The following is a 26,176-nucleotide window of genomic DNA, read 5'->3' as shown; positions in this document are numbered from 1 at the left end:
AGGTCTAGTCAGGGACTAAATGTCAGAAAACTGCATTTGAGTCTGTTGTAGGAGACTTTAAGCTACATCCACATTAGTGGAAGATCTGCCGTGGATTTACCCTACGGACTTGAAGAAGTGAAATCTGCAGCATAAGGGCTCATTCCAACGTGCTCAAATGAAATGCACACACAAAGTATTTTCCTTCTGTGAACAAACCCTTTGCAGTCAATGGGCTCTATTCACTGCATAGTGTGTGTGTGCTAATATGTTCACGTGACGCAGGCCTAATGCTACAAAATTAAAACCCGTATTGCGGGTCAATTTATACTTCAGATTTATTTTTAATGGTGGATGAGGTTTCTTGCAATCGCCTCCACACTGCTCGTACTGTTGCACGGTGCGTTTGCTCTGCAATATTCTTACTCCATGTGAACAGATCTTAGGCTCCATGATTCATTGCGGCACGGAGTCTCTCGGTACATATAGCTTCCCCACCCTGCAACTCCTTACAACATTGTAACCTACATTGAGGAAAAGGCTGCAAATAACGCGGATCGATTCCAACAGACGTGGCCCAAGTTTAGTGTAATAATTTATTGATCAGAATCACATTTAGTACCACTATCGGTGACCAACCAAAATGTCTACAGCATAATGAGTCAGAATTTACAAACACTGAGCCCGGATCGGATGTCCTAGTCAGGGGGCAGCGTTGAGCAGGAAAACAACTCCAAGGTATAAACATGCTATATACAGGACAGACGTACATCCCCGAAATAAAGCATCAACATGGTTCCTTCTCCTGCCAGCGGTGCCTGGAGATGCCCTGTGCTGCTCGCCCCCTTGGGCACATTCACATATATCGGATAGTGGAATGATAGATGGGATTTAAGGAAACAAACGCATTCACACAGTGGGGCCGACTTATTTACAGTGCTGGGAGAAGGACACTTTATAAAGAAGGGGGGAGAGGTCAACTTGTCTGAGAGTTGAGATGGCACAGGCTATATAATAGACACACTGCTTGTGCTGCCACCTTGTGGCCGTTGTACGCGTACGTCAGTATTTGGTCATAGTGAAGGATGCCCAAACTACTCATGGTCATTTTTTTTCCTTAAAATATAAATAGCGCCAGCATGTTCAGCAGCGCCGTACAAAGAATCTAATCCCTCATATCAGTTGTGAGTTATTGACTGTAGGCTACAAATATGGGATTAGGAAACAGGACTGCGGGTATGTTTATACGTACCGGAAGTGGCAAAATCCACAGCATTTCCAATGGTGCAGATTTTGACCCAAAATTGGCTGTACATCCACAGCTGATTTCAGAGGATACTGCGCTCCCACTCACTTTCGCGCTCTTGACGCTTCCTTCACCGGCACTAATGAGCGCAGGGTGCTGGTGAAAGATGGTCACTTCTGCATTAACTGACCAGCGGCGCTGACTAGAGGATTACAGTTGCTCCATGAAGGAAGCGCTGAGGGCGCAAAGACTTCGGAGATGAGTGGGAGCGCGCTGTCTTCTAAAATCAACTGATTTTGACACTAAATTTTCCGTGGAATTTTCTGCCGCGAATATCCGCAGCGTTTCCGCTATGTGTAAATGTACCCTAAATCTGGGTGGGAAAACAAAATATTGGCCTTCATTCATCAAAACTGTCCAACCTAGTGTGTTGTGTACACAGCTTCTGCGCAGTTAAGTTACCCCATAGAGAGAACACCTATAGTGTGAGGAGACTTATAAGGCCATGCATGCTCTGCTGGGCAATTTATGTAAATGAGAACAATGCCTCTACAGCGCCACCTATTAGAAAGCGGCATTACTGCAGACCTTGTAGCAATGACTGGAAAAATATTCCTGATGCAGGGTATGGGGGGAAAAAAAATTGACCCTAGTCTATAATGTGGCACTGTGCCCGACCCTTACCCATAATAATGTCTAAAGACCACCAATTATACGATAATATTAATATGCAAATCATAATGACTTCTTGGAATCTGCTAGAACTAGCCATTATTGTTACAGGGTGATAGATGTATTTATGTGGTTATTTTACCTTTTAGTAAACCATTTCTAATTAATGTTGCCCAGTCGAAATGTTACCTAAAGAAAATCAGCTCATTAATATGCTAATATATGCAGGTCAATCACTTACCATAATAAATTAGCAATAACTTTCATAAATGGTATAGGATCCAAGTACCTCAGTAAAGTGATTGAGCCCGAAAACTGTATATTGTGCCAAAGGCTTTATAAAATCATTGTCGGAGATGCTGCTCAACTGCACTTGGCAGACGATGGATGAAGGAAGGGGCGAAGAGTACAAGTGACTGCTGGAGTTAATGTATTGTGCTATGCAAAGACAACCCATGGAGTGAATGGACACCCTTAAACCCCAGCTTTTTTTTCCACCAAAATCATGGGCTAATTAATTTCTTATTATATCTTTACAGCAGTTCTACATCCGTATGTCTGATAAACCGCTACAAGCCCTTGCCTAGAACACTGACTGTCTAAAACCTCCACAAGGGGGAGCCTAAGGCTGTGGAATTGCCGCGCAGACTTTTTGCAAAGTCGATGAGATTTGCAAAAATCTCGTCCACACGCTGCAAAGAAGCGATGAAAATGACATGCCGTGCGAAGTTCAAAGCTGCAGGATGTCAATTTTATCGCCATCTCCGTTGCGGCCATCTTTTCTCTCCATGGGGAGAGGCAGCTGCAGCTGAATGCAGGCGGCGAAGCCGCTTCAAAACCCACGCTGAATGGTGCAAGCTGCATTTCTGCTGCGGAAATCACACTGTATTTCCGTGTGACTGCAGCCATTAATACACATTGTTCATACACTGAACTCAATAACACGGTATGCAGTAAACTCCTAAGCTCCCCCTAGTGGTGACTGTAGGCAGCTAGAATTTTATCATTTAATTTTACATCTGTTCAGGGGCTATGGAGCTCTGAAGACTGTAAAAATATATTAAGATGCACAGAATGTTGGACCTAAAGAAATCGCATGATGTTTAAAGATTGGACATTCACTTTAAGGATAGATACCACCTTCTACATTAACCATTGATAGTGCAGATTCCTGCTGAGAGATACAGAACAAGTTCCACTTTGAAGAATTATACATTATTGGATGCATACACTCCACACCAAAAGATGTAGAATCATGTATTCTTCGATCTGGCAAAAATGCCAACAGGTGCCAAAACCAAGGTCTCCGGTATCCCTGGCATCCATCCATGCCAGCAGCACAGTGTAGGTTGAGGTACCAGCTCAATATCACCATCTATTAAGGGCAATTTTGCTTCATATAGACAAGTGTGAAGATCGTATTGTTGGCGGTTTATGAGCTGGGTTCTTCACCAATTAGTAGAACATACAGGCCACAACTCATTCGGAGCTCCTCGAAGGTTTCCCACACTTACTCCTGATAAAACACCATTGTGACCCAAAAGGACATCATACAGAAGAAAATATGTCTACGGAGCTGGAACTTCAGATGACTAAGTCATTATAAAGCATGGGGCACGAGAGCAAAAAGCTTATTGTGACTAAATGAAGGTCGTATATGATGTTCCTCTAGTCATGTGCAGAACAAAGGAGGCGCTCCAGATCCTTTGTTCACCTCATGCTATGGAGTAGGATCTTCTTCATTGAATTCACAGGAATTCGTCTTGGGAGATTCAATATTTCCACAGGATAAAAGGCGGGCAATTTATTACAAAGTGCAGCTCCGAGATCTAATTCTAAGGAGATGAATGCAGGAAGTGGACACTAAGGAATGTTCACCTAGTCACTGTCCTACACGTCAGAGCTCATCTCCTTCAGTCTAGATTACCTGACCACGGTGGACACAGTATGGCACGAGACATTAAGACAGACATTATGCTGACATGCTCAGTCCTTGGCTGAACATCTGTAGTGGAAAGTGGGGATTTGTTCGGCAGAGCTGGTTTGGGTTCATTGCCTTTATAATCACAATTATCGTTGAGTTTCTTCCCTTTCCCACGTCACTTCATGGATGCGCTTTCTTTCTACTGTAAACCTTGTGCATTTGTGTAAACAGTCGTGGAAAACGCCTTGTATTATGGTTTATGCTTGAAGTGAGCCTCCACTGTAAAATAAAAATGTCATGAGATCAAGGAGGAAAGCCTTGTGTGGCGCAGAGTGCCAATCCAGCAGAAATGCAGTCCTAAGCTCTTGCTCACAACCTGAAGGTTGCGAGTTAAATCCCCTCATGGTTCAAGTAGCCGGCTCAAGGTTGACCCGGCCTTCCATCCTTCCAAGGTCGGTAAAATGTGTTTAGTAGAGGGTAATAAATTACTTGGAAGCACTGCAGAATAAGTTGGCGCTATACAAATAACAAGCTTGTTATTCTTTGAGCAGTTAAGTATAAGCCATTAGGATAAGTGACTAAGTTCTCTTTGCCGCCCCTAGGGGGAGCACATCACATATGGATTTATTACCGACCTTAGTGGAAGCTAGATAGATATATATATATATATATATATATATATCTAACATATATAACAAGTGCTCACTGTTGAGGGTTTTATATATTACACATACATATCATCGCTAGACAGTGAGCTCCACCTAGTGGCAGATGCAGACATAGAAAATTGTAACATTAAGATTGGGTTCACACTGGCATTATTTCAGAGTATCCTGTTTTACAAATACCGAAATGTACAAAATGATAGTGCCGGATGAAAACAGACTGCTTTCCATTTTTGTACTCTCCCACTGGCTATAATGGAAAGAAAAAAAGATCTGTTTTATGAACTGGAAACACAAGAGCAGCCAGCATTGTGTACTTTTGTTCCAGTGTAAAAACAGATTGGAGATGAAAAACGGGTTGAAACTGAAGACCATCTGCTTCAATACATTTCTATGGGCAGGAGAACTGAAACATTTCGCTCCCATGTTGCTGCTCCCGCAATGGAACAGCTAGATGGAAAGCAAAACACTACTGTAAAATGGACCTAAAGGGGTTTCTAAGATGAAAAAAATTACCATTTTTTTTCAGGCAAGGAGCTAAAAAAAATAAAAGCTCTATTCACCGATGAAATGGTCCCTCTGGTCCAGTGCCGTCGTCCTCGTTCCTGAAGCCCTGGTCCCTGAAGCTCATGCAGTGGTCACAAACCAACCATCGTTCACATGCCTGCTGAAACCAATCACTGGCTTCAGTGGTCACATGCTGGCCACAACAGTATCACTGCTGAAGCCATTGAATCAGCAGTCATGTGAGCTTCCAGGATCGGGGCGGCAGGAATGATGGCGACTCCGTGCAGAGACGGGGTACCATTTTAATGGGTGAATAGAGTTTATTTTTGTCTTTTAGCCCATTCCTTGAAAATAAATTTAAAAAAATTACTTTTTTGTCTTGGAAAATGTTTTTTTTGGTCTTGTTTAGTTTTGGCTTCTGGGATTCGAGCTGCATTGACTTTGGAAGCTGCACTGGATGGACGGAACTGAACGGTGAGTAGTGCTTATTTTTCTACTTTAGCCTATTTTATGCCCGTAATTGTTTTTAAGTCTCCAAAAACTATTTTAAACTCAATGTTTGTGTGAAGTGAAAAAAGGGAATTCGCTGCCAAGACCCTTATAAATCATCTAGAACCTACAATGTAAATTCTGTATAAATCCTACATTTGCTGTCCTGTCCTGGACCACGTTAATTAACCCCTTGACCATTTTAAACCTCCAGGAATGTATGTTTAACCTTAAACCTCACAAGACCCTAAGGATAAAAGTTCTTGTCAACCCCTTCAATTACCTCAGACTACCAAATACTTAGTATAAAGTACATTGACTACTTAGCGGCTTCATTGTGCCCCTAGGAAAGCTCTCTCTCACCTGCGTACTCCTGGGGAAGCATAGGCTTATTGAGAACTTTCTGGAAGGCGGAGATCCATTCTGTGCGGTCAGTATCGCTCTCACATGTAAACAGGAACTTCCTGTCGGGAGTGGTAATGGTGATGCCGTACTGCCAGTGATTCCCTTGTGTGGAGGGAGGAAGTCCTTCTTCTACTTTATAGTTATTTTCGGTGCTCCCGATAAACACTTCTCCTCTGGCAAAGGCATCCTGGAGGGGAACAAGACAATGTAGACCCCAATAACACCACTATATCTATGACGGGGGCGCTGGCTGGTAGATGGGGCAGTTCTCACTAACCGGGCTAAATAGAAATGAAAGGTTTAAAATGCACAATAAAAATGAAAACTTTACATGAAATCTATAGGTCAATCACATATTCCTCTTCCTACAGACTTAAAGGCCCTTACACCCATTACACCGAAGTTGTCCAAACTCTCAGACACTGGCAGGACAGGCTGACAGAGGTGTATGAGGCTTTCCTGACTTCTCCCCGACAGATGGAAGCGAAAGGATTGGGCATGTTGAATTTTAATGCCCATCCTGGAGATAAGCTGCCACCAGAGCATTCTGGCTGTGGCGTTCTCCACTATCTCCATGGAAAACACATGAATGCTCAGGAGAACTGAGTGTTCACATATATGGGGGAATCAGTGTTTGGCCAACAGCATTTAAGGTATATGAGCACCTTAAGAGAAAAGATCATGTGTACGAAGCTCGGATGCCAAAGTCTTGTGTTGGTGCCTTCCAACAGTCATTCCAGCCTCTTCTTAGCTGCCTTTGTTTCTGAGGTGAGCAACAATAAGGCTACAATCACAGTTCCTACAAGGGTTGAAAACCACCTCTTCTAGAGGCCTAACCCTAAATACTGTCTATTTATGCAGTAGGAATTGGGTGGGGGTTATTGTTCAAGAATAGGCAGATTTGCCATTTGGGAGTCCGTCTTGTAAATAGGATACAGTTCTTGCAAAATGCTTGAAGGGAAAATGCTGACCTGTTATACCAGATACAGCCCGTGAAGAAAAGAGGTGCTGTGTAATCCCTCTGCTCCAAACCTGCACCAACTATTGGGGCAGACCCATAACATGAAGCTCCTGGGCCCCAGTGGAAATGCTGTGGCCTCCAACTACCAAGCGTCATTCATAATACTGTCATCTTCTAAAGTGGTAGAGGGTTTTTTTGAGCTCTCCGGCACTAGGACACACAGGTGACTGCTACCTCTACACCTCCTACAGCTAAGCCCTTAGTGTGGGAGATTATGCAGTCTGGAAGAAGAGGATTTTTAGGCCTATATTTCTTCCTTCTAATTCCACTATACAAAAATCTAAAACTATGACTACAAGAAAGCAGTGTAAAGCTTGGACTAGTGTGATGAAGGTTACTTCAGGTGTAATCTCTGCAGGAGAACCTCCGATTGCTCCATATCCATCAATCTCACATCGCTCCATTATCCTTACCATTGGATCTTTGAAGTACATTAATCTCCTGTCATCCAAGGTGAACCATCTCTTCTTGAAGCCTTCTGTATGCTGCGAACACAAGCATGTATCTCAGACAGCTTATAATAACTATGGATCCCATGTGTGTTATAAGGTATCACCGTGATCTCCATTGTTGTCCTCATCATAATTCTAGTCAGACTAGTAGCAAACGTTTATCCACTGATTTATCCGCAATCACCCCCCCCCCCCCCCCCCAGGAAAAAATGGAGATTTACAAAATATATGATGCAGCACATCAATTGACCAATAGAAGTGACCATAGTACACTTATACTATGTAGACATTGATAAGTTTTCCTGTCCTAAATCACCTAACCTCTTGACACGACCATACTACAGCACATGTAGAGCACTCTGTGCTTGACTTGCATTGTACTACACCTGCGCAGAGTACAATTTGGTTCTGTATAGCCATAGCACATCACACATAACAGCATCAGGCCAGTAGACTATCCTACTGAAAGCCCTGAGACCCCCCTAAAAGTAGAATGGATTGTGTCTTATTAGCATGTTATGTGTTCTAAACCATGCTACATAAGTAGTAGTTGAGGTTTCAGCCATACTTTGTGATGGGAATTGCATGCTATTGGATATACAGGCTATGCCGCTGCACACAAGCCATCCATCACGTAGCACAATGCATCAGCCCATCTACTATGGTGCAAGGAGCGTTGTCATTACTGAACAGTTGAGCAATGGAAGAACATTCTATGGAGTGACGAATCACACTACATCTACAAATCAGATGGAGGTACTCGAGTGTGGAGGATGCCAGGAAACACCTTGTGTGTTGTGCCAACAGTTAAGTTGGCAGAGGTTCTGTTATGGTCTGGGATTGTTCTACATTGCATGGTCTCGGCCCGTTGGTTGCAGTGACAAGAACCATGAGCACGGAGATGTATCCTGACATACTACACAATAATGTGCTGCTGACAATGTGGTAATACTCTGGGAATGGTCGGCCATACTTCCAACAAGACAATGCGCCTTGTCACAAATCCAACACTGTTTTATCTTGGTTTGAGGATATGGATGTTCCACGATTGGACCGGCTGAACTGAACCCTACTGAACATCTTTCGGGCAAACTTGAATGTCGGGTCAGGAAATATGAATGGTGTCTATCTTCTTTGAGAGAACTCGCCAGACATTTGCATAATGAATGGAGAGAAACACCAGCTGAAGTGTATCACACTTAGAAAGTATGCCACTCAGAGTATCCAATGTTATTAGGGCCAAAGGAGCCCCACTAAGTATCAACATATGGAAATAAATACTACTTTGGATTCTTGCTCAGGTGTCCAATTACTTTTGGTGGGATCGTGTATATCTCCCTATACTGTACAATATACAGATATATAAGGCCACAAAACACACATTCGTACTATAGCTCAGTTTTGTATGGAGCCGTTCCCATGGGGTGTATGGGACTCTACAGTCTGTTTCTGATTTCATAGAATGGTGTATGTATACATCCGACAAAAAAAAGGGTGGTATGCTCCATTAGATACTCTATCTATGCAGATATAGTGGGAGAATCTCTCTGTACATACATAACTCGGTGGAGCCTGCATAGCAGATGACCACTGTATATGGCAGCTGATATCACTGTGTGCCAAGGGGCAGCTGCAGTGGTGCAAACATACTGGTATTATGTAAGAATCAGTCTCCACTGCTGCCACTTGTCATCTATGTGATAAAGGATCGTGTATCATACAATGTAGCTGTGACTTCCCAGAAACCCAAAGTACATGGCACTACTATATGACAGGACTAGAGTGTCAGGGTTATTACATAGGTCAGTAGGCCTTGTCATTGGGTTCTCGGAGCACAGGAACTAAGGGTAGATAAGAATAACACATGGTGTCACTGGCACTTGGCAGCAGGGTTGGAGCTGTACGATTGGCACATATACTCAGCTCATGTTCTTGGGACTCTCTAGGTGCCACATCAGCATCCTAATGAGTACTGTCTGCCCATGCCAAAGCAGCCAGGCAGAACGCCATCGTTATCAGGTGGAGCAGGTTTTGTGCAGCGGTGACTGGCTATTTAGTGCTGGGTCACTTAAGAACATGTAAGGAGACTCGATAGATTTTTCAACCATCTCCTACATACACAGAACATGTCATACAACAGATGCTGGATCAGCAGGTGAATGGCTTCTGGTGCTGAACCACCTCTTGCTGGACCATAGGAATTCTATTATATACTACTGAAGGCCCATTTACACGGGCCGATGATCGCTGAAAGATCGCTCAAACTACAGTCTGAGTGACAGCTTTAACCGATCATTTTGTATAAACTATTAAGTAGTTACTCAGCTACTTAAGTACCAATTAAGTGTGCAAATGAACAATGCTATCAGCACTCCCCGTGGAGAACTGCTGATAAGAGTGAAGGTCGATTTTTAGGTAAGACTGAATTTAACGATCAGCTAGCAGTGCCCGAAAAGCGCACGATGGGCGCACATTTAGATCGCTGATTGGCGATTTTTTAGCGATCATCGGCTGGTGTAAATGGGCCTTTAGATTTGATGAATCCTGCTATTGGAGTTTCCTCTCGGGATTGCTCCGTGCTCTTTACCTTTGGACCCGTCTTCTCCATGTATCCCTCTTTCAGAAAGTTTCTTGTCAGCTTTGGCACCAACTAGCGAGGGAAACATAAAAACATCTTAGATATGATGGCACTAGAATAGGATTGGTAGAGTCTTGGATGATGTATGAACTTGCAGGTATTGCTTAAAAGTGGGAAACCTGGGCTACAGATACAACATATCATTTTGTATCTGTATCTGATATTACATGCTTCTTAACTAAGGATGAGCGAGTATACTCGCTAAGGCACTACTCGCTCGAGTAATGTGCCTTAGACGAGTATCTCCCCGCTCGTCCCTGAAGATTCGGGAGCCGCCGCAGCTGACAGGTGAGTTGCGGCGGGGAGCAGGGGAGAGCGGGCGGGAGAGAGAGCTCTCCCCTCCGTTCCTCCCCGCTCTCCCCACCCCGTGGCAGCCCCCGAATCTTTAAGGACGAGCGGGGAGATACTTGTCTAAGGCACATTACTCGAGCGAGTAGTGCCTTAGCGAGTATACTCGCTCATCCTTATTCTTAACCCCTTAGTGACCAAGCTTTTTTTCGTTTTTCCATTTTCGTTTTTTCCTCCCTACTCTCACAAAAATCATAACTCCTTTATTTATCCATGGACGTCGCTGTATGAGGGCTTGTGTTTTGCAGGACGAGTTGTATTTTTCAATGTGCTGAAAATGTTTTAAAACAAGTGGAGAGAAATGGAAAAATGAAATTCCAACAGCTTTTGTTGCGTCTTGTAGCTACAACGCACAAACTGCAACAAAAACGACCTGATACCTTTATTCTACGTGTCAGTACGATTACGACGATACCAAACATATATATATATATTTTTTTTTTGTACTACTCGTATTTTTAATATTAAATTTCTAAACAATTATTTTCTGCCGCCATCTTCTGCGCACAATAGCTTTTGTATTTTTTCGTCAACATAGTTTTGCGAGGGCTCATTTTTTGCGGGACGTCCAGTAGTTTCCGTCGCAAGCTCCATGGGGCCAGTATTGATATGGGAGGTAGAACACTATTTGTACAATCATGACAACTGGACGCTTTATATTACACAGTACAGACTGCCTGCAGCTCTGAACTCTGGACCCTGTTGGCAGCCGGACTTCTATTGATCTATTAAAGGGAATCTTACATCTATGTCATTTTATTTGCATTAAAGGCACAGTCTGTTTAATAAAAAACAAGGTGCAATATTTTAGTAGTGATTATACATTATCTTACTAATGCAGTCTGTGACCCTTGTTCTTCACAAGTGATCCAAAGACTGCAACATTTAATGGCTGCAGCAGCCTGCCATCTGCTCAATGAGTGATCTTCTGCCTTAGGCAGGACAAGGCAGCGGAACACCCAAACTGCCTGTTCGTTTCTATAGTGCAGGCGCACCCGATGCCTCGACAGTAGAAAATCATAGAATGGTAGAATTGAAAGGGACCTCCAGGGTCATCAGGCCCAACCTCCTGCTCAGTGCAGGATCACTAAATCATCCCAGACAGATATTTGTCCAGCCTTTGTTTGAAGACTTCAATAGAGAACTCACCAACTCCCGTGGTAACCTGTTCCACTCATTGATCACCCTCACTGTCAGAGAGTTCTCTCTAAAATCTAATCTGTGTCTCCTCCCTTTCAGTTTCATCCCATTGCTTCTAGTCTTTCCTTGTACAGATGAGAATAGGGCTGATCCCTCTGCACTGTGACAGCCCTTCAGATATTTGTAGACAGATATTAACTCTCCTCTCAGCCTTCTTTTTTGCAAGCTAAATATTCCCAGATCCTTTAACCGTTCTTCATAGGACATGATTTGCAGACCGCTCACCATCTTGGTAACTCTTCTCTGAACTTACTCCAGTTTGTCTTTTTTTAAAGTGGGGTGCCCAGAACTGGACACAGTATTTCAGATGAGGTCTGACTAAGGAAGAGTAGAAGAATGGGGGATAATGACCTCACGTGTTCTAGACTCTCTGCTTCTCTTAATACATCCCAGAATTGTGTTTGACTTTTTGGCTGCGGCATCACATTGTTGACTCATGTTCAGTCTATAATCTATTAGTATAGCCAAGTCTTTTTTATATGTGCTGCTTAGCCCAATTTCTCCCATTCCGTATTTGCTTTTTTCATTTTTCTTCTTGTCTCTTTCCATCTGTCTCACTCCAGAAATATTGAATTTGCAATATATGTTTCCTTTCTGTATCACCTCTTATAGGCTGTACAGCAAGGTGTGTGCGCTTTATGGCAGCTGCAATAAATGGGAGTAAACTGACGGAGAAATGTCAGATTGTGACAGCCTCCAGGAGGTGATGGGGTACAGGGCTCTCGCCCATACAGATGTTTTCATGCTGAATGTGGTGTTTCTGGAGCTTGTAATAATATCTAGAATGGAACTTCTGGAATCCACAGGTCAGCCGAGGGTGCAGAGCTGCCATTTATTATTTAGCATGTCCTCTGCAGCCTCTTATTATTGAAATTCATTAGTCAATTTTACCAAATATGTGCAGAATTAATCATAACTGCAAGTGCCTGCCCTTATTGTAAATACTACACAAGCATGATGGATGCTAATGGACAAATGTCACCTACACTGCTGTAGTCCTGTATGCAATCTGATACTGCTGATACCATTATTACCTTCTTCAGGGTTCACAGGCTTTCTGAGACTCTTATATTCATACCCTACCCTTACAGAATAAACAACAACTATCAGATTAGTGTTGGTCCGACTCCAAGAACCCCTACGAATCGTATTGATGACTTATATCCTAAGGACTGGCCATTAATATTGTGGAGTCCTGGAAAATCCCCTTACATAGGTTTTCCCATTACCACTATGGCTTATACACAGGATACACAATAAGTGCGGTAAGTTGGGTCCGACAACTCTCATTCCACCAGGTGAGGCAGCCAGGGGGCGCCCATCTAGGGAGAGAATGAACGGAGACCAGGCTGCACAAATTCAGTCTTTGAGTGCCATTCTTTCTAAAGGGATGACGGAGAGAACATCAGGACTCTCGGTATTAGAACTGCATCTCTAATGTATAAATGTAAGTACCCAATAAATTACAAAGACTTAAATTACACCTAATTAAATGTATTTCCATAGTCAAAAGGGCGATTCAATGGCAATCAGTAGGTTCTGAACAAAATAAGATTGTAAACTTACATCAACATCCATTGCGATCGGATAAGCCACCTGTAAGTAGTGAAACCGTGCCGCTCGGATAGCGTTAAACCAATCAACGATTTCCTGCAATGAGAAAAAAATGACAAAAATGTTCAGAAATCAAAGCAAAAACCACCCCCAATATAATAAACAACATAAAAATGCAACAAGTTCTGAAAACATGCAGTTCTTTCGTAACACCACTAGGTGGCAGCACTCTACCAGCCCTGAAGCCTGGAGCTTTGTCACTGGGGAGCTCTTATAGCAACAAGCCAACTCCCAATGGCTACACCCTAGACAGGTGCCTGGTGGATAGCCTTTGATTCGTTATGCTGATTACTAGTGATATGAAAGGGCAAAAGGCATCAAGATCCATTACTAATGTCTTCTGCTTCCTCTGACAGCTGCACAGTCCTACACGTCTGCAGGAAATTAAAGCAGCTTCTTACGGTGGAATGGATCTCTGATATTTGTATTATAGAAAATAACATTGTGTTCTTGGAGAAAGATCTGCGAAGAAACAAGCCTCAGCAGGCAGAGCTCCCTGGGACTTGTAGTCCTACCTACATAGCTGGAACACTGATTGCTTGCCTTCCATGTACAAAGTTAAATGGGCTATCTCATGACCATAACCCTATTTCATAGGTAGATGTCAGGGAAGGAGGTCCCGCACTCCGGACTACCCTCTATGGGTAAGAGCTGGTAGTGATGCTACGTAGGAGTCACTTCCGCTCGGGGGGGATGTGACCGTCCGTGTATTACATGTTCAGCTATTCATCTGCATTACTAGATTTAGGGCTGGGTTCACATGGGGCGCAATTTTCGTGCAGACGTTCTGCATGGACATTCCGCCCGCGGCCTTTTATCCCGGGATTAGCCAGCAAGGTGGACGAGATTTGCAAAAATCTAATCCACACGCTGCGGCCGATCCATTGTGGTCAAACCGCGCTGAAATTGACATACTGCGCGGAATTCGAAGATGCGGCATGTCAATTATTTCTCTATTTCCGTGTTGGCCGCTCTCCTCTCTATGGGCAGAGATGGCCACAGAGGAATGCAAGCTACGAAGCCGCTCCAAAACCCGCAGGTTTGAAGCTGCATTTCTCTGACCAATAACTGACCAATATAACACAGCCATTGCAGAAGTAGCTGAAGAGACACCGAGGGAAGTATTAGCTAATATCTCGTACCCCTCAATCTAGGATCACTTATCGCACTGCTCAGAATGAAACCAATAACTAAGACGCGGGTATGCTGGTGATGTACTACCTGTGATGCGCCCGTTCTCTTGTCCTTCCTCTGTTGGGGAATAAGCCTTTGGAAGTTACTGGTTCCTCATTCCGAGCGGTGTGATAAGCCATTCTAGATCAAGGGGTACGGGGTATTAGCTAATACTTCCCTCGGTGTATCTTTGGCTACTTCTGCAATTGCTGTGTTACATTCGTCCATTACCTGAGTCGGGTCGGTCTCTTTTGTTTCTTCTTTTCTCCGTTTTATACCTACCTGTTCATGATTGGATGTCTATGACAGGGAAGCAGGACCCCCATATGTTTTTTTTCTTAATGCCTTCTTGGGCCTTAGATATGGAGGGGTTCATTTTTGTCCCCTTGTATATCCTAGGTGAGTTGTTCCTTCACTTTCTGTGTTTTGTAGTCCATTGGAGCGCTCTCCTTGTAAATTCTACATATGAGGCATGCAGATTTTGCAGCAGATTGGTACATGGTGAAAAACCAGACTGCATGTGAATCCGCCCAAACACACGGGTATAGGCGTGCCCATCTTAGAGGAGCACAAGACATCAAGGGATCAGCTCAACGTCTCTGGTTTATTGAAAACAGCATAAGTAGACGCGTTTCGGGACTATGGCACCCAGAAGCGTGGGTAGCGTTTGGACATCTGTCCTGTTAACAGAGAAGGAGAGCGATGAGCTGGGTGCTGCCCACGCTTCTGCATGTGCCCCCAGCAAGTACTGAGGAAGGGGTGCTCTAGCCCAGAAACGTATCTACTTATGCTGGCTTCAATAAGAGAGATATGATGCGCTAATCCCCTGATGTCTTGTGCTTTGCTTAGACGGGCGCACCTGTACCCAGTTTTTTACTATTGACCGACGGAAACATATATCTGTCCTCTTTGAAAGTTAAGATGTGATTTGGGTTGGCTGCACCTGTTCAAAAATTTTTAACTAAATCACCTGTAATATTATAATTGGTAAATTAGGCCACTCTGGTGATTTTAAAATGAATTCATTATGTAACTATCCCCCCAGTATATATAAGTGAGCTAGTGTTACCTTTGTAAGTTAGTTCTTTTTGTCTGAAACTCCTGGCCTCTTTTTCCTCCCGTGGTCATGTGACCTCAATTCTGACCAGCTTAAGTTTATGTGTGCTAAAATGTAAGCCAGTTTCACAGTCTGTGTGATGCTGTTACACGCATGTACCATAGAAACTGCCTAGACGGGGATACAGGCACTCCTGTCACACAGTTATAATAGAGGAGATCACAGCTCACCCCCCTGACTGTATACGTATGGTATGGACAAATGTCACCTACACTGCTGTAGTCCTGTATGCAATTTGATACTGCCGATACCTGGAATACTACAATTATTACCTTCTTAAGGGTTCATAGGCTTTCTGAGACTCTTATATTCATACCCTACCCTTAGAATAAACAACAACTATCAGATTAGTGTTGGTCCGACTCCCAGAACCCCTATGAATTGGCTGCTTGAAGAGATTGAATTGCTCAGGCAAGTGCTGCAGCCTATTCACTGTATACTAACTGCAATGCTGTACAATTCATAGCTGCAGTACCTGGTATTGCAGATCAACGCCATTAAATTGAATGGGACTGAGCTGTACAAAGGCCATGTGACCAATTAATGTCACATCACAGACTGAGGAAGAGGTCACAGCACTCTCTAAAGTGTTGTGTCCTCTTCAAACAGCTGATTGGTGCCATTGCTGGAAGTAAGACCCCCCACTGGTCTGGTATTGATGACTTATATCCTAAGGGCAGGCCATTAATATTGTGGAGTCCTGGAAAATCCCTTTACATATTTAGGTGACTATAATAGATAATCATAATAAAACGGTACCCCTGGCAGGCAGGAATGGTTTAGCCTCATCTAATACTATGCTGTTGCATCATGGGATAGACGTGAAACTGAAAGTAAAAAAATCTCAGCTTCAAGATGGTGCCAGATAAGCATCAGACAGGAGGCTGCACTGCATGGAAGTGGCTGGAATACAAAGAGGAGACCTACAGAATGTTACAGGCAAACAGATGAGGGGGGGCAAATGTGTTTGCAAAAGAGTAGCCCTTTAATTAAGAGCTTTTCATACCAACACTGTATTGAGCAATTGCTTACAGTGCAATTCCCTAATATACTCATTAAATGGTATCCAAACCAGAACTTCATTTTAAAAGTCGTACATGACACTATCAAAAACATCCATATATCACTGGTTTTTACGCTTTTTTAGCCTATGTACTCTTCATTTAACATGATCCCGTTTGGATCACTTACCTTGCCATCTTCGTGGTATACGAAGATATTCCTCGTGCTGTTGTCCCGTAAGTAGGTGATTTGCAGGCCGTTTGGGTTTCCTATTTTGGTTGGCTGGAACGTGGCATTTAAATGCTCAATCTTGATAATTGCTTTGGGCTCTCTTGCCTGGAAAACACATTTAGAATAAATAAAATTCAGTAAGAGCCGGTCACAAACCAATCAAATTCTCATTTAAGACTGTGAAGATGAAGTGATATTCCCTTGTAATAGCGGAGTGTGATGAGGCATATAATATGCGGGGACTGCCAGGAATGCCCTGATAGAGAGTTATCTAATAGGGACTCTACAGGAGTCACGGCATGGATTACTTGTACGGCGCTGCCCGCTATACAGGCATTTAATAAGTAACTACGCGCTTAGTGGTAGAGATAACCGCGCAGTCTGCTGTATCCGTGCACCTCACTGCATGGCACCACTGATCACACACTGGTGCCCCAGCCACTGGCATTGTGCCTAGCAGTGACAAAGGGCCTTTGTCATTGTATAAGACTGACAGAAGGGGAAGTATCACTTCTAGGAACTTCTTCTGTACATTCTGCACCGACGTCATAACGCTGCCGTCTACAACTTCACCACTGATGTATGATGGGTGGAACACATAATATCTAAAATAAATCTTTGGAGGACATCGATCACTAGTCGCAGTAGAGGAACTGGGGAGAGCAAAAGCTATTACACGCCATACACAAATAGTGTGCACCAACTATCACACTACCGTGTTTCCCCTAAAAAAAAAGACAGTGTCTTATATTAATTTTTGTTCAAAAAGGTTTAACTTTTTTACATGTATAGCTGCCTGGACACTATTTAAATTGCCTTTTTAAGTTAACTGTTAGCAGGGCTTAATTTTGGAGTAGGGCTTATATTTCAAGCATCCTCAAAAAGCCTGAAAAATCATTTTGCATCCTCAAAAATTCTGGAAAATCAGGCTGTGTCTTATTTTCAGGGAAACAGGGTATTACTAAGACTCACATTACTCCTACATCTAACAAGTCTGTGGGAAGGAAAACTTTTTTGGCGCTTCAGGTTGGCTTAAAGGGCACATCACACTGTGGTACAGTGCCAGATTGGCATCAGGAAGGAATTTTTCGCCTTTATTAGGGAAAATTAACTTCAACCTCATTGGTTTTTTTGGGGCTTTTTCTGGATCAACATAGGGGGTTAATAAGTGGAACTGGATGGAAATATGTCTTTTTTCGGCCTTACATACTATGTTACTATGATAATTATAATGTAGATGAGGAGATTGTTTTGTAGTGCAGATTGAAGTTTATTAGAGACCCCGATCCTTTCACCATTGGAGCTTCCATGCTTGGAAATTAGACATTTAGAGTGCGGCAAAAAATTCAGTGACAAGTTTTCCGTGGATCAGTTTCAGTGTGAATCCACATTAGATGGGAAACTCCAGCAATCTGAGTGACTTCCAATGAGTCCTGGTCATCGGTGCCAGACTAGCCGGGACCGGGATATCATCTCCTGCCTACCTTGTGGGGTTATTTTCGGCAACAGTTTCAAGAGTTTACAGAGAATGATGTGATTGAGGAGAAACACTCAGTGAAAAGCGATACTGTGGGTTAAACAGCGTACTGACGAAAGGGGTCAGAGGAGGATGACAAACAGTTCTGACGAACAGGTGGTCTGCAGTCAAGCAATTTGCAGCTGACTACAACACTAGTGGTCCAACGAACGTGTCGAAAAGCACAATCTGATGGGCTATAACCGCAGATGACTAGTTCCAGCACCATTACTGTCTGAGAAACAGAAAGACTCCAGGGAGCAAGAGAGGACAAAGACTGGATTACTGGGCAGTGGAGGACATCGCCTGGTCAGATGGATCCAGATTCCTGTTGCACCATGCTGCTGGAAGGTCAGAATTTGGAGCAAGCAGCATGAATAGATGAACCCTTCCTGTTATATGACAACAGTTCAGGCAGGTGGAGGTGCAGTAATGGTGTGGGAAATGTTTTCTTGGCGCACCCTGGTCCTCTGATAGCTGCGGATGGATGCCACAGCAAGTGGGTGCACTTTTGAAAGTTGAAGGACATCCAACACATTACTACACTGGTGTCTATAATAGCGACCATTCAGGGTATAAAAGATAGAATAAACATACGAAATTTGCATGGGGCCACAGCCAGTTGTCACATATCCTGAATGTGGCTCCCATAGAATCCAAAGGGCATATATAGTACCTTCATGCATGTTGCGCTATGGAGCCTATATCCCCTCATTCCACATGCTTGTCAGACCTCTGTAACCATTTTTTTTGAAGTAATGGAAACAATTGTCTTGGACAGCTGAAATCCAATCTGCCTGATCTCTGCTTCTCCTGACAGATGTCAGAGCCCAGTCTGCCGGACACCATGGACATGAGATTGTCAGCAGAGTCTAAAGTCAGAGGGGGGCTTAGTATTAAACAGGTGAGACACAGAACGTTGCAGCACAGATATGGCACTGTACCCGTGGGCTCCACAACTGCCAGCCTCTAGCTGACGGCGCAGCCTGCCAACTGTCTGTGAGCAGCAGACAGATTTCTGTAAACATCTACATGAGCCTGGCAGCGAGCAGAGCCGCCCCTCGTGCATGTAAAGCAAGACGCTGGCGTGTGCACAAATCACACGCGCTGCCATATAAATAGGGCGCCGGACTTGTGACACATATACAAATAAAAATATTCTCGCATTTGATTTAGGATCAGACTGAAAGCTGCCTGATGGCAGATATTCCAAATTATCCTGAAATCAACCCAAAAATCTACAAAACCTGTCTTCTGGGGGGGTCACCACTTTTCCATCTGAATTAGCAGGATGATGGCATTACTGCAAAAAATCCCTCTCCAGCTAATCCGTATAGAGATGAGCGGCACTCCAGGATGCAGCAGTAGGTTGTGATCAGAGATGGCACATTTGCCACAATTACCTATTTGAGTCCTCATCTGGCACCAGTTTATGGGGCTCAAGCGTAATGACAGTGTCCATTTAAAGGTCTATCCTTTGCATAGCTCATTAATATCAGATAGGTTGGGGTCTGACCCCTGGCACCCCCTCTGATCAGCTGATTGAAAGTGTCACATGGCTTGTCAGTTAGGTCCTGTTCATCCATCACATGACCCTTTCTACAGATCAGTTCTAAGTGAATGGGATTAAGCTATTACACCAGACACAGCCCATACAAAGTGTACCGCAATATGCCTGGTAGACAATGAAGTGGATGCCCCTTCAAAAGGCTGATCAGAGTGGGTGCACGTCAGGAAAAGGCAAAAGGTAATTGAGGCAGAAATGGCAAAAGGTTATCGAGAAGGAACGCACTTGTAGAAAAAGCCCTTTAAATATACCTCTTGTCAGTGACCTTCTGATCAAGCCTGTCTTGACTAGTCTCTGCTTCATCCCTGGATTGTATCTGACTGATCCTAACGTTTTGTCTGGATTCTGTTACACCCCTACCTTGTAACTCATTACTCCATATACCATGTGTGAACACGTGCTGACAACTATATACACTATCCTACATAAAGTATGTGAACTCCCCTATCAGCAGAATGGATCCTGTCTTATTACGTGTTACATGTCCTAAACTATGCTACATAAGATGCAGACCCTTCGGGGTGTCAGCCATAGATTGTTTTGCTTTGTTTCGCTCCAAGGAACTTACAAAGTTTACATGTCATATCATTGTTGGTTGTCACCCTTAGTAGACTATCAGTTCAAGGCCTTTCTTCTAAAACCCAGGCTGCCAGATCAACTGTGAGTTACGTGATCATAAGGTGGACGAGAGAGGGGCGTACCCCACCTTGTAAAATCAGCAATTAATGATCGAGTTACCATTAAACTGTCCTTTTAATTGTTCCATTTTCTGATTAAATGAGACAGTGTGGGAAGTCATGTGGACCATATCAGCACTTCTTGCAGGTCATTTACTTCCTGAAAGTTGTAAATGAGAAGATGGAATAATACCTCTACAGCACCACCTATGGGAAGGCAGCATTTCTGCAAGTTAGCATCAGAGTTTTTAACAAGCTTTGTAGCAATGACTGGGAATTGTGAGCCAAAGCCAGAAGGAAAAGATAACCATGTACAGACAGCTGTTTCGGGGTGATTGTAGCTCATCATCATGAGATTCCCACTTGCATATTTCCCAGAGGAGCATGGATGGCCTTATTAGTCTCCTCATACCTTTTAGGTGCTTTCCCTAAGGAGAAACTATACCCGTCTATAGGTCTCTCACTAGCCAAGACAAAAACCTGCTGCACACTGATGAGGGGCAATCAACCTGAAACAGCTGTCTGTACATGGTTATCTTTTCCTTCTGGAGAGGATTCTGGCTTTGGCTCACAATTCCCAGTCACTGTTACAAGGCTTGTTAAAAAGTTAGGTGTACTGTAGAGGTATTATTCCATCTCTCCATTTGCATATTTCCCAGAGGAACATGTATGGCCTTATAAGTCTCCTCACACCTTCTAGGTGCTCTTCCTAAGGAGAAACGATACCCTCCCTGTTCCTGGAAGATGTTACCACTGCGTATAAAGGGTTTGAAGATACACTAGAGAATAAGCGGTTACACCACAGCCTGAGGGGCACAGCAGGTCTTTGGTGTTGTGGGCATCGCTCCTACACTAGACATAACAAACATCAGTTTATACTGGAGTGTTCCTGTAGGGATAAAAAGTATAAAGCTCTCCTTACATCATTTTTATTAAAGTATTTCAGCGCTCCTTCCCTTTCCGAAAGAACGAACTTCCTGCTGAGAAACTGCCCGTTGTCACGTCCCCTCTTCCATAGTAATCCTTCTCGGTAACCTGCAAGAAAAAGAGAAAAGATCAGCTTTTCCATCTCGAGATCAATCATCCCTGATGTGGAGTGTGGCGCTCAACTCCTAAGAGTGTTGGCAAAAGGACAAAGTCAGCGCATGATTTATGTATAGCACTTATTACTGAGTCCTACGGTTTCTTAGCATTAAGCAACGCAAAAAACAGGATCAATCACACCGCTGCAAACGTCAAGCTGTCACGTCATGCTGGGAGGTGTAGTTTTTGGTTTAAAGACAATCTCCGACCTTTGAAGCAACTTTTTTAAACAATTCCAATTCCCATACAGTATTTTTTTTTTAGAGGGAGTCAGATGTAATTCAATGTACTGCTTTACTTAGGCCGGATTCACACGCACATGAGTGTAGCACTTCTGCTAAACGAGCATTGCTTTTTTGCGCGTATTTTACTGAACGCAAAAAAATACGTACTTATGCTCCCAACCATAATTAGTCTAATGAGTTCAACATGTGTTCTTATTTCCTATTGGCTTGAAGGAATGCTGCCTTCCAATAGGTGGCACTGTGGAGGTATTATTCCATCTCTCTTATTTGCATATTACCCAGAGGAGCATGAATGGCCTTTTGAGTCTCCTCACTCACTGTATAGGTGCTCTCCCTAAGGAGAAAAGATAGCGTTTCTGACCCCTGTCCCAGGCCTCTCACTAGCAAATCCAGACTCCTACTGTACACTGAGGAAGAGCAAATACCCTGAAACAGCTGTCTGTACATAGAGTCTGGCTTTGCTTTCGATTCCCATTCATTGCTACAAGGCTTGTATAAAGAGTCTAACTTTGGCTTGAAGGAGTGCTGCTTTCCAATAGGTGGCGCTGTGTAGGTGTTATTCCATCCTTATTTGCATATTTCCGGCACAACTGCGCAGGGTTTCAAGCATCCCCTAGTGTATTGCACACATTTGCGCATTCCCATTGACTCCTATGGAGACTTTCAGTGCGCAAATTTACAGGAAAATAGAGCATGCTGCATTCGTTTTTTTGCGCAACCAAATGCACAGGAAAAAAGGCGCATATGAACAAACCTATTGAAATCAATGGGTTCTATTCTTTGCATATTGTGTGCGCAAATTTCCCGTGTGCAAAAACGCCCCCATGAAGCCGGCCTTACGCTTCTATAGACTTAATATTGACATATGTGGCGTGATGGGTCTACTACAATCTGTAAATGAATGCCAGTAACAGAACTAGGGCTAATACAGACTTCTAAGCTTGCCCAGGAGAGTTGGCACCGAACACAATAGCAGGAGAAAATCTGCAGGAGCCTGGCAGCTTGTCTCAGGCAGATTTATAGCTGCAGGTTGCTGACAGAGCGGAGGAGCATGGTGCCCATCTCGCTATCTGTCTAGAATACAGAGTGACGTTCTCACCTGGCTGCCTACAGGCCAATGCCATGGATGCTTCCAGGAGATATCATTGTGGCGTGCCGCTTTATTGTGAACTAACTGCATTCTAATACATTATTATATGGCTGATCCTATATTTAAAGCTGTTCATACGTATTGAATTGATGTATCATCTGCTTATTTTCAGATGGATTTGCCCAAAATCATTCTAATCTGCACAGGGACTGCCAGAATCAGCCATGTCTGCTTTCTTTCCTGTCCGACAATCCTTTTGTTAGCTTTCTGCATGAGATAAGCCGAAGAATTATTGCCAGTTGTAATGAGTGCTGTGTAGTTGGTGATTTCCTTCTCTCTGCCAAGCACTGGGCATTGTGCTACATATGCCTGTTAGCGGGCAGCTTAACTCCTGCACCTACAGGCACAACTTTATGGTGTATTTCCCTACAATGGATCACAGGACCTCAGTGGCTTTATTAGGTCTCCTATCTGAGGGCTGCATAGGGTAAAGTGCATAAATGCACTGTCCTACCAAAAGCACTTGGACCCCCGTCAGTAGAATGGACTGTGTCTTATTAGCATATCACGTGTTGTAAACCATGCTACATAAGAAGTAGACCCTTGGAGGTGTCCGCCATAGTTTGTGACGGCAACTGCACGCTATTGATTCTACGGGTTATGCCGCTGCACGCAAGCCGACCATCGTGATGTGCGATGCATCAGCTGTTCTACATTGGCCAAAAGGAGCCCCACTAACTATTAACGTATGGAAATAAATACTACTTTCTATTCTAGCTCTGTTGTCCAATTACCTCTGGTAGGATAGTTTAACATTAAAATCAGCTGCCTAATATTATGTAGGTCCCACTCGCTCCGCCAAAACAGCTCTGACCCATTGGGGGACGGAATCCACAAGACCTCTAGAGGTGTCGTGTGGTATCTGGCACCAAGATGTTGGCAGCAGATCCTTTAAGTCATACGTTGTGAGATGCGACCTGCATGAATCAGACTTGTTTTTCCACCATTTGGAGGGAATTTGGAGGCCAAGTCTTCACCTTAAAGGGAACCTGTAATCACTTTTGAGCCTCATGAATAAGGGAACAGAGAGTTCGGGGAGTTGTGTTTCACACTGACCAGGTGCCCCGCTCCTGCCCTTTATCCCTGCAAAGTTGGCACAGGCACACAGCGTGACTCTTTTCAGCCAGCTTTGTATATTATCTCCTCTATTTATCTCTATGGCAGCGTATGTACACACGGCCCATTGGGAAGAGTCATGCTGTGTGTGCCCACTAACCTTGTGGGGACATGGAACAAGAACGGGGTGCCCGGTGAGTATGAAACCCAGCTCCATGGGAATTCCCTCACCATAAATTACATTATGGGGTTCAAAAGTGATGACAGGTCCCCTTTAAGCTGTTTGTCATGTTCCTCAAACCATTCCTGAACAATGTTTGCAGTCTGGCAGGGCTCATTATCCTGCTGAAAGAAGCCACTGCTATTAGGGAATATGGCTGCCATGAAGTGGTGTATTTGGTCTGTACATAAGTTAGGTAAGTGGTACATGTTGTAGTAAGGTCCACCAGAATGCCAAGACCCCAGGATTCCCAGGAGAACATCTCCCAGAGCACCCTAATGTCTCCGCCGGTTTGTCTCCTCTCTATAGTACATCCTGGTATCACCTTTTCCTCAGTTAAGTGACCCATACACACCTGGTGGTCCACATGATGCAGAAGAACAGAGGATTGGTCAGGCCACCTTCTTCTATTGCTCCATGGTCCAGTTCTGATGCTCATGTGCACATATAGACACTTTTGATGGTGGACCGAGGTCAACATGAGCTCTCTGACTGGTATATTATTTTTTACCATAAAATAGTTGTGGGCGGCTCTATTATAGCTGACAGCTTGTTATTTCAACAGAGGAAGGAGCCATAGCATATCCAACCCTAGTGAAGTCAGGCACAATTCGTCTATAGTGTTTTCCTAAGGGCCGCTGCCTTTTGGCAGAACTAAAAACCAAGTGACTATCGGAGCGTGTAAACTGGAGCCGCTCAACGTTTGAGCGACTCCTGTTTACTGTGAATGGAGGTGGGCGGCCGGAACGATCCTGACTCACTCCGCCTTAACTTACTTGGACAACTGGCAGCCCTGTGTAAATCATAGAAGCACTAGTCGGGTGGTAGCCCGCGGGACGCTTATGCCAGAAATTCTGAGTTCAGCAAAGGACATAAAGCCATCGAAGGATATTTAACAGTAACAGCTAATCTTGAGCTACCGTACGTTCCGGGAGGTTCTTTATCTTAAAGGGCTTCTGTCACCAGGTTCATGCTGCCTAAACCATGGTCAGGAAGAACCCAGGACAGCTATGCTTATTACTCCTGTATATGTTTTATTCTGAACCACTGTAGCAGAGTGACAGCTCTTGCTTTCTTTTTCTGTATTTGGAGAGAGCTGTCACTCCAGAACATATGGAATATAGATAAAGTCAAATTAGCATTAAAGTGGCTGTCCAGTTGTAAATTATTGGTGGCCTACACTTAGGATAGGCAGTGAATTAGTAGATCAGTAAGGGTCTCCCAACCAGGATTCCTACCAATCAGCTGTTGACCAGGTCAGTGCGCTCATGCAGGAAGCTGATGTGTGCCAGAAGCAGACAGCACTGTTCTTACTGCAGTGGCCAAACTATGTATTACAGGCACTGAAGTGAATGCGAAATTTAGCTGTCCGCTTCCTACAAAAATCAGCTCACTGCATGAGTGCACCGTTCTGACCACAAAAGCAATAGGCAGCTAGAGAGATCAAGTGATATAATTGTACGACTCCATATATGATCCACTGAATTGAAATTTCCATACAGTAAGAAAAGTATATCCACTGCAGTCTGGCATCATTTTAATTGGACCGGTTCAGATAAGACTTTTAACTAGTCGCTCCTGGCGAAGGGCGGCACGGTTGTGCTCTTATCACTGCTGACTTATTAAATAAGCCTTTCTGTTTTCCAATTGACAACTATTCTGCTACCTGCCGAAAATCCCATCATTCCAATAAGAGGCCGCAGACTAAACAGCGGAAATCATGACATTAAAATCGCTCACCATGACACAGAGGGTGACGGGAGCTCTATTAATATTAATTAATGTTAATTAAAGCATGAAGTACATGATTTATACTGCAATGCAAATTGCATGAGTTGGTTCTAACATTCAAGAGCTTAAAAATATCTCGGAGGGGTAGGGAGAACAACAGTAGTATACGAGTGTGCAGCGGAGCAATGTAATTAGAACCGAGGGAGCACAGAGCAATGGCAATGAGATAATAAACTTCAGATGAATGC

The 26,176-nt window shown here is 43.7% G+C and overlaps 1 protein-coding gene across 2 annotated transcripts in view; it reads right to left on the bottom strand.

Moving 5' to 3' along the window:
* Positions 1-556: 556 nt before the first annotated feature.
* The window catches only part of ADAP1 (ArfGAP with dual PH domains 1), a 151,041-nt gene continuing 125,421 nt past the window's right edge, over positions 557-26,176 (bottom strand). For both annotated transcript variants that reach the window (XM_066576355.1, XM_066576356.1), the window contains exons 5-11: positions 21,366-21,478; positions 16,642-16,788; positions 13,113-13,196; positions 9,948-10,010; positions 7,322-7,393; positions 5,846-6,074; positions 557-4,100 (exon numbers count right to left, since the gene is read on the bottom strand). In XM_066576355.1, the coding sequence (XP_066432452.1) occupies positions 4,072-4,100; positions 5,846-6,074; positions 7,322-7,393; positions 9,948-10,010; positions 13,113-13,196; positions 16,642-16,788; positions 21,366-21,478 (737 nt within the window). In that variant the 3' untranslated portion in view covers positions 557-4,071. The remainder of the gene's footprint in view (positions 4,101-5,845; positions 6,075-7,321; positions 7,394-9,947; positions 10,011-13,112; positions 13,197-16,641; positions 16,789-21,365; positions 21,479-26,176) is intronic.

The sequence above is a fragment of the Eleutherodactylus coqui genome, chromosome 8 (assembly GCF_035609145.1).
Source record: "Eleutherodactylus coqui strain aEleCoq1 chromosome 8, aEleCoq1.hap1, whole genome shotgun sequence".
In the NCBI taxonomy this organism is placed as follows: domain Eukaryota; kingdom Metazoa; phylum Chordata; class Amphibia; order Anura; family Eleutherodactylidae; genus Eleutherodactylus; species Eleutherodactylus coqui.
The sequence above is the reverse complement of the archived record's forward strand: the minus strand, read 5'-3'. Positions and strand labels throughout refer to the sequence as shown.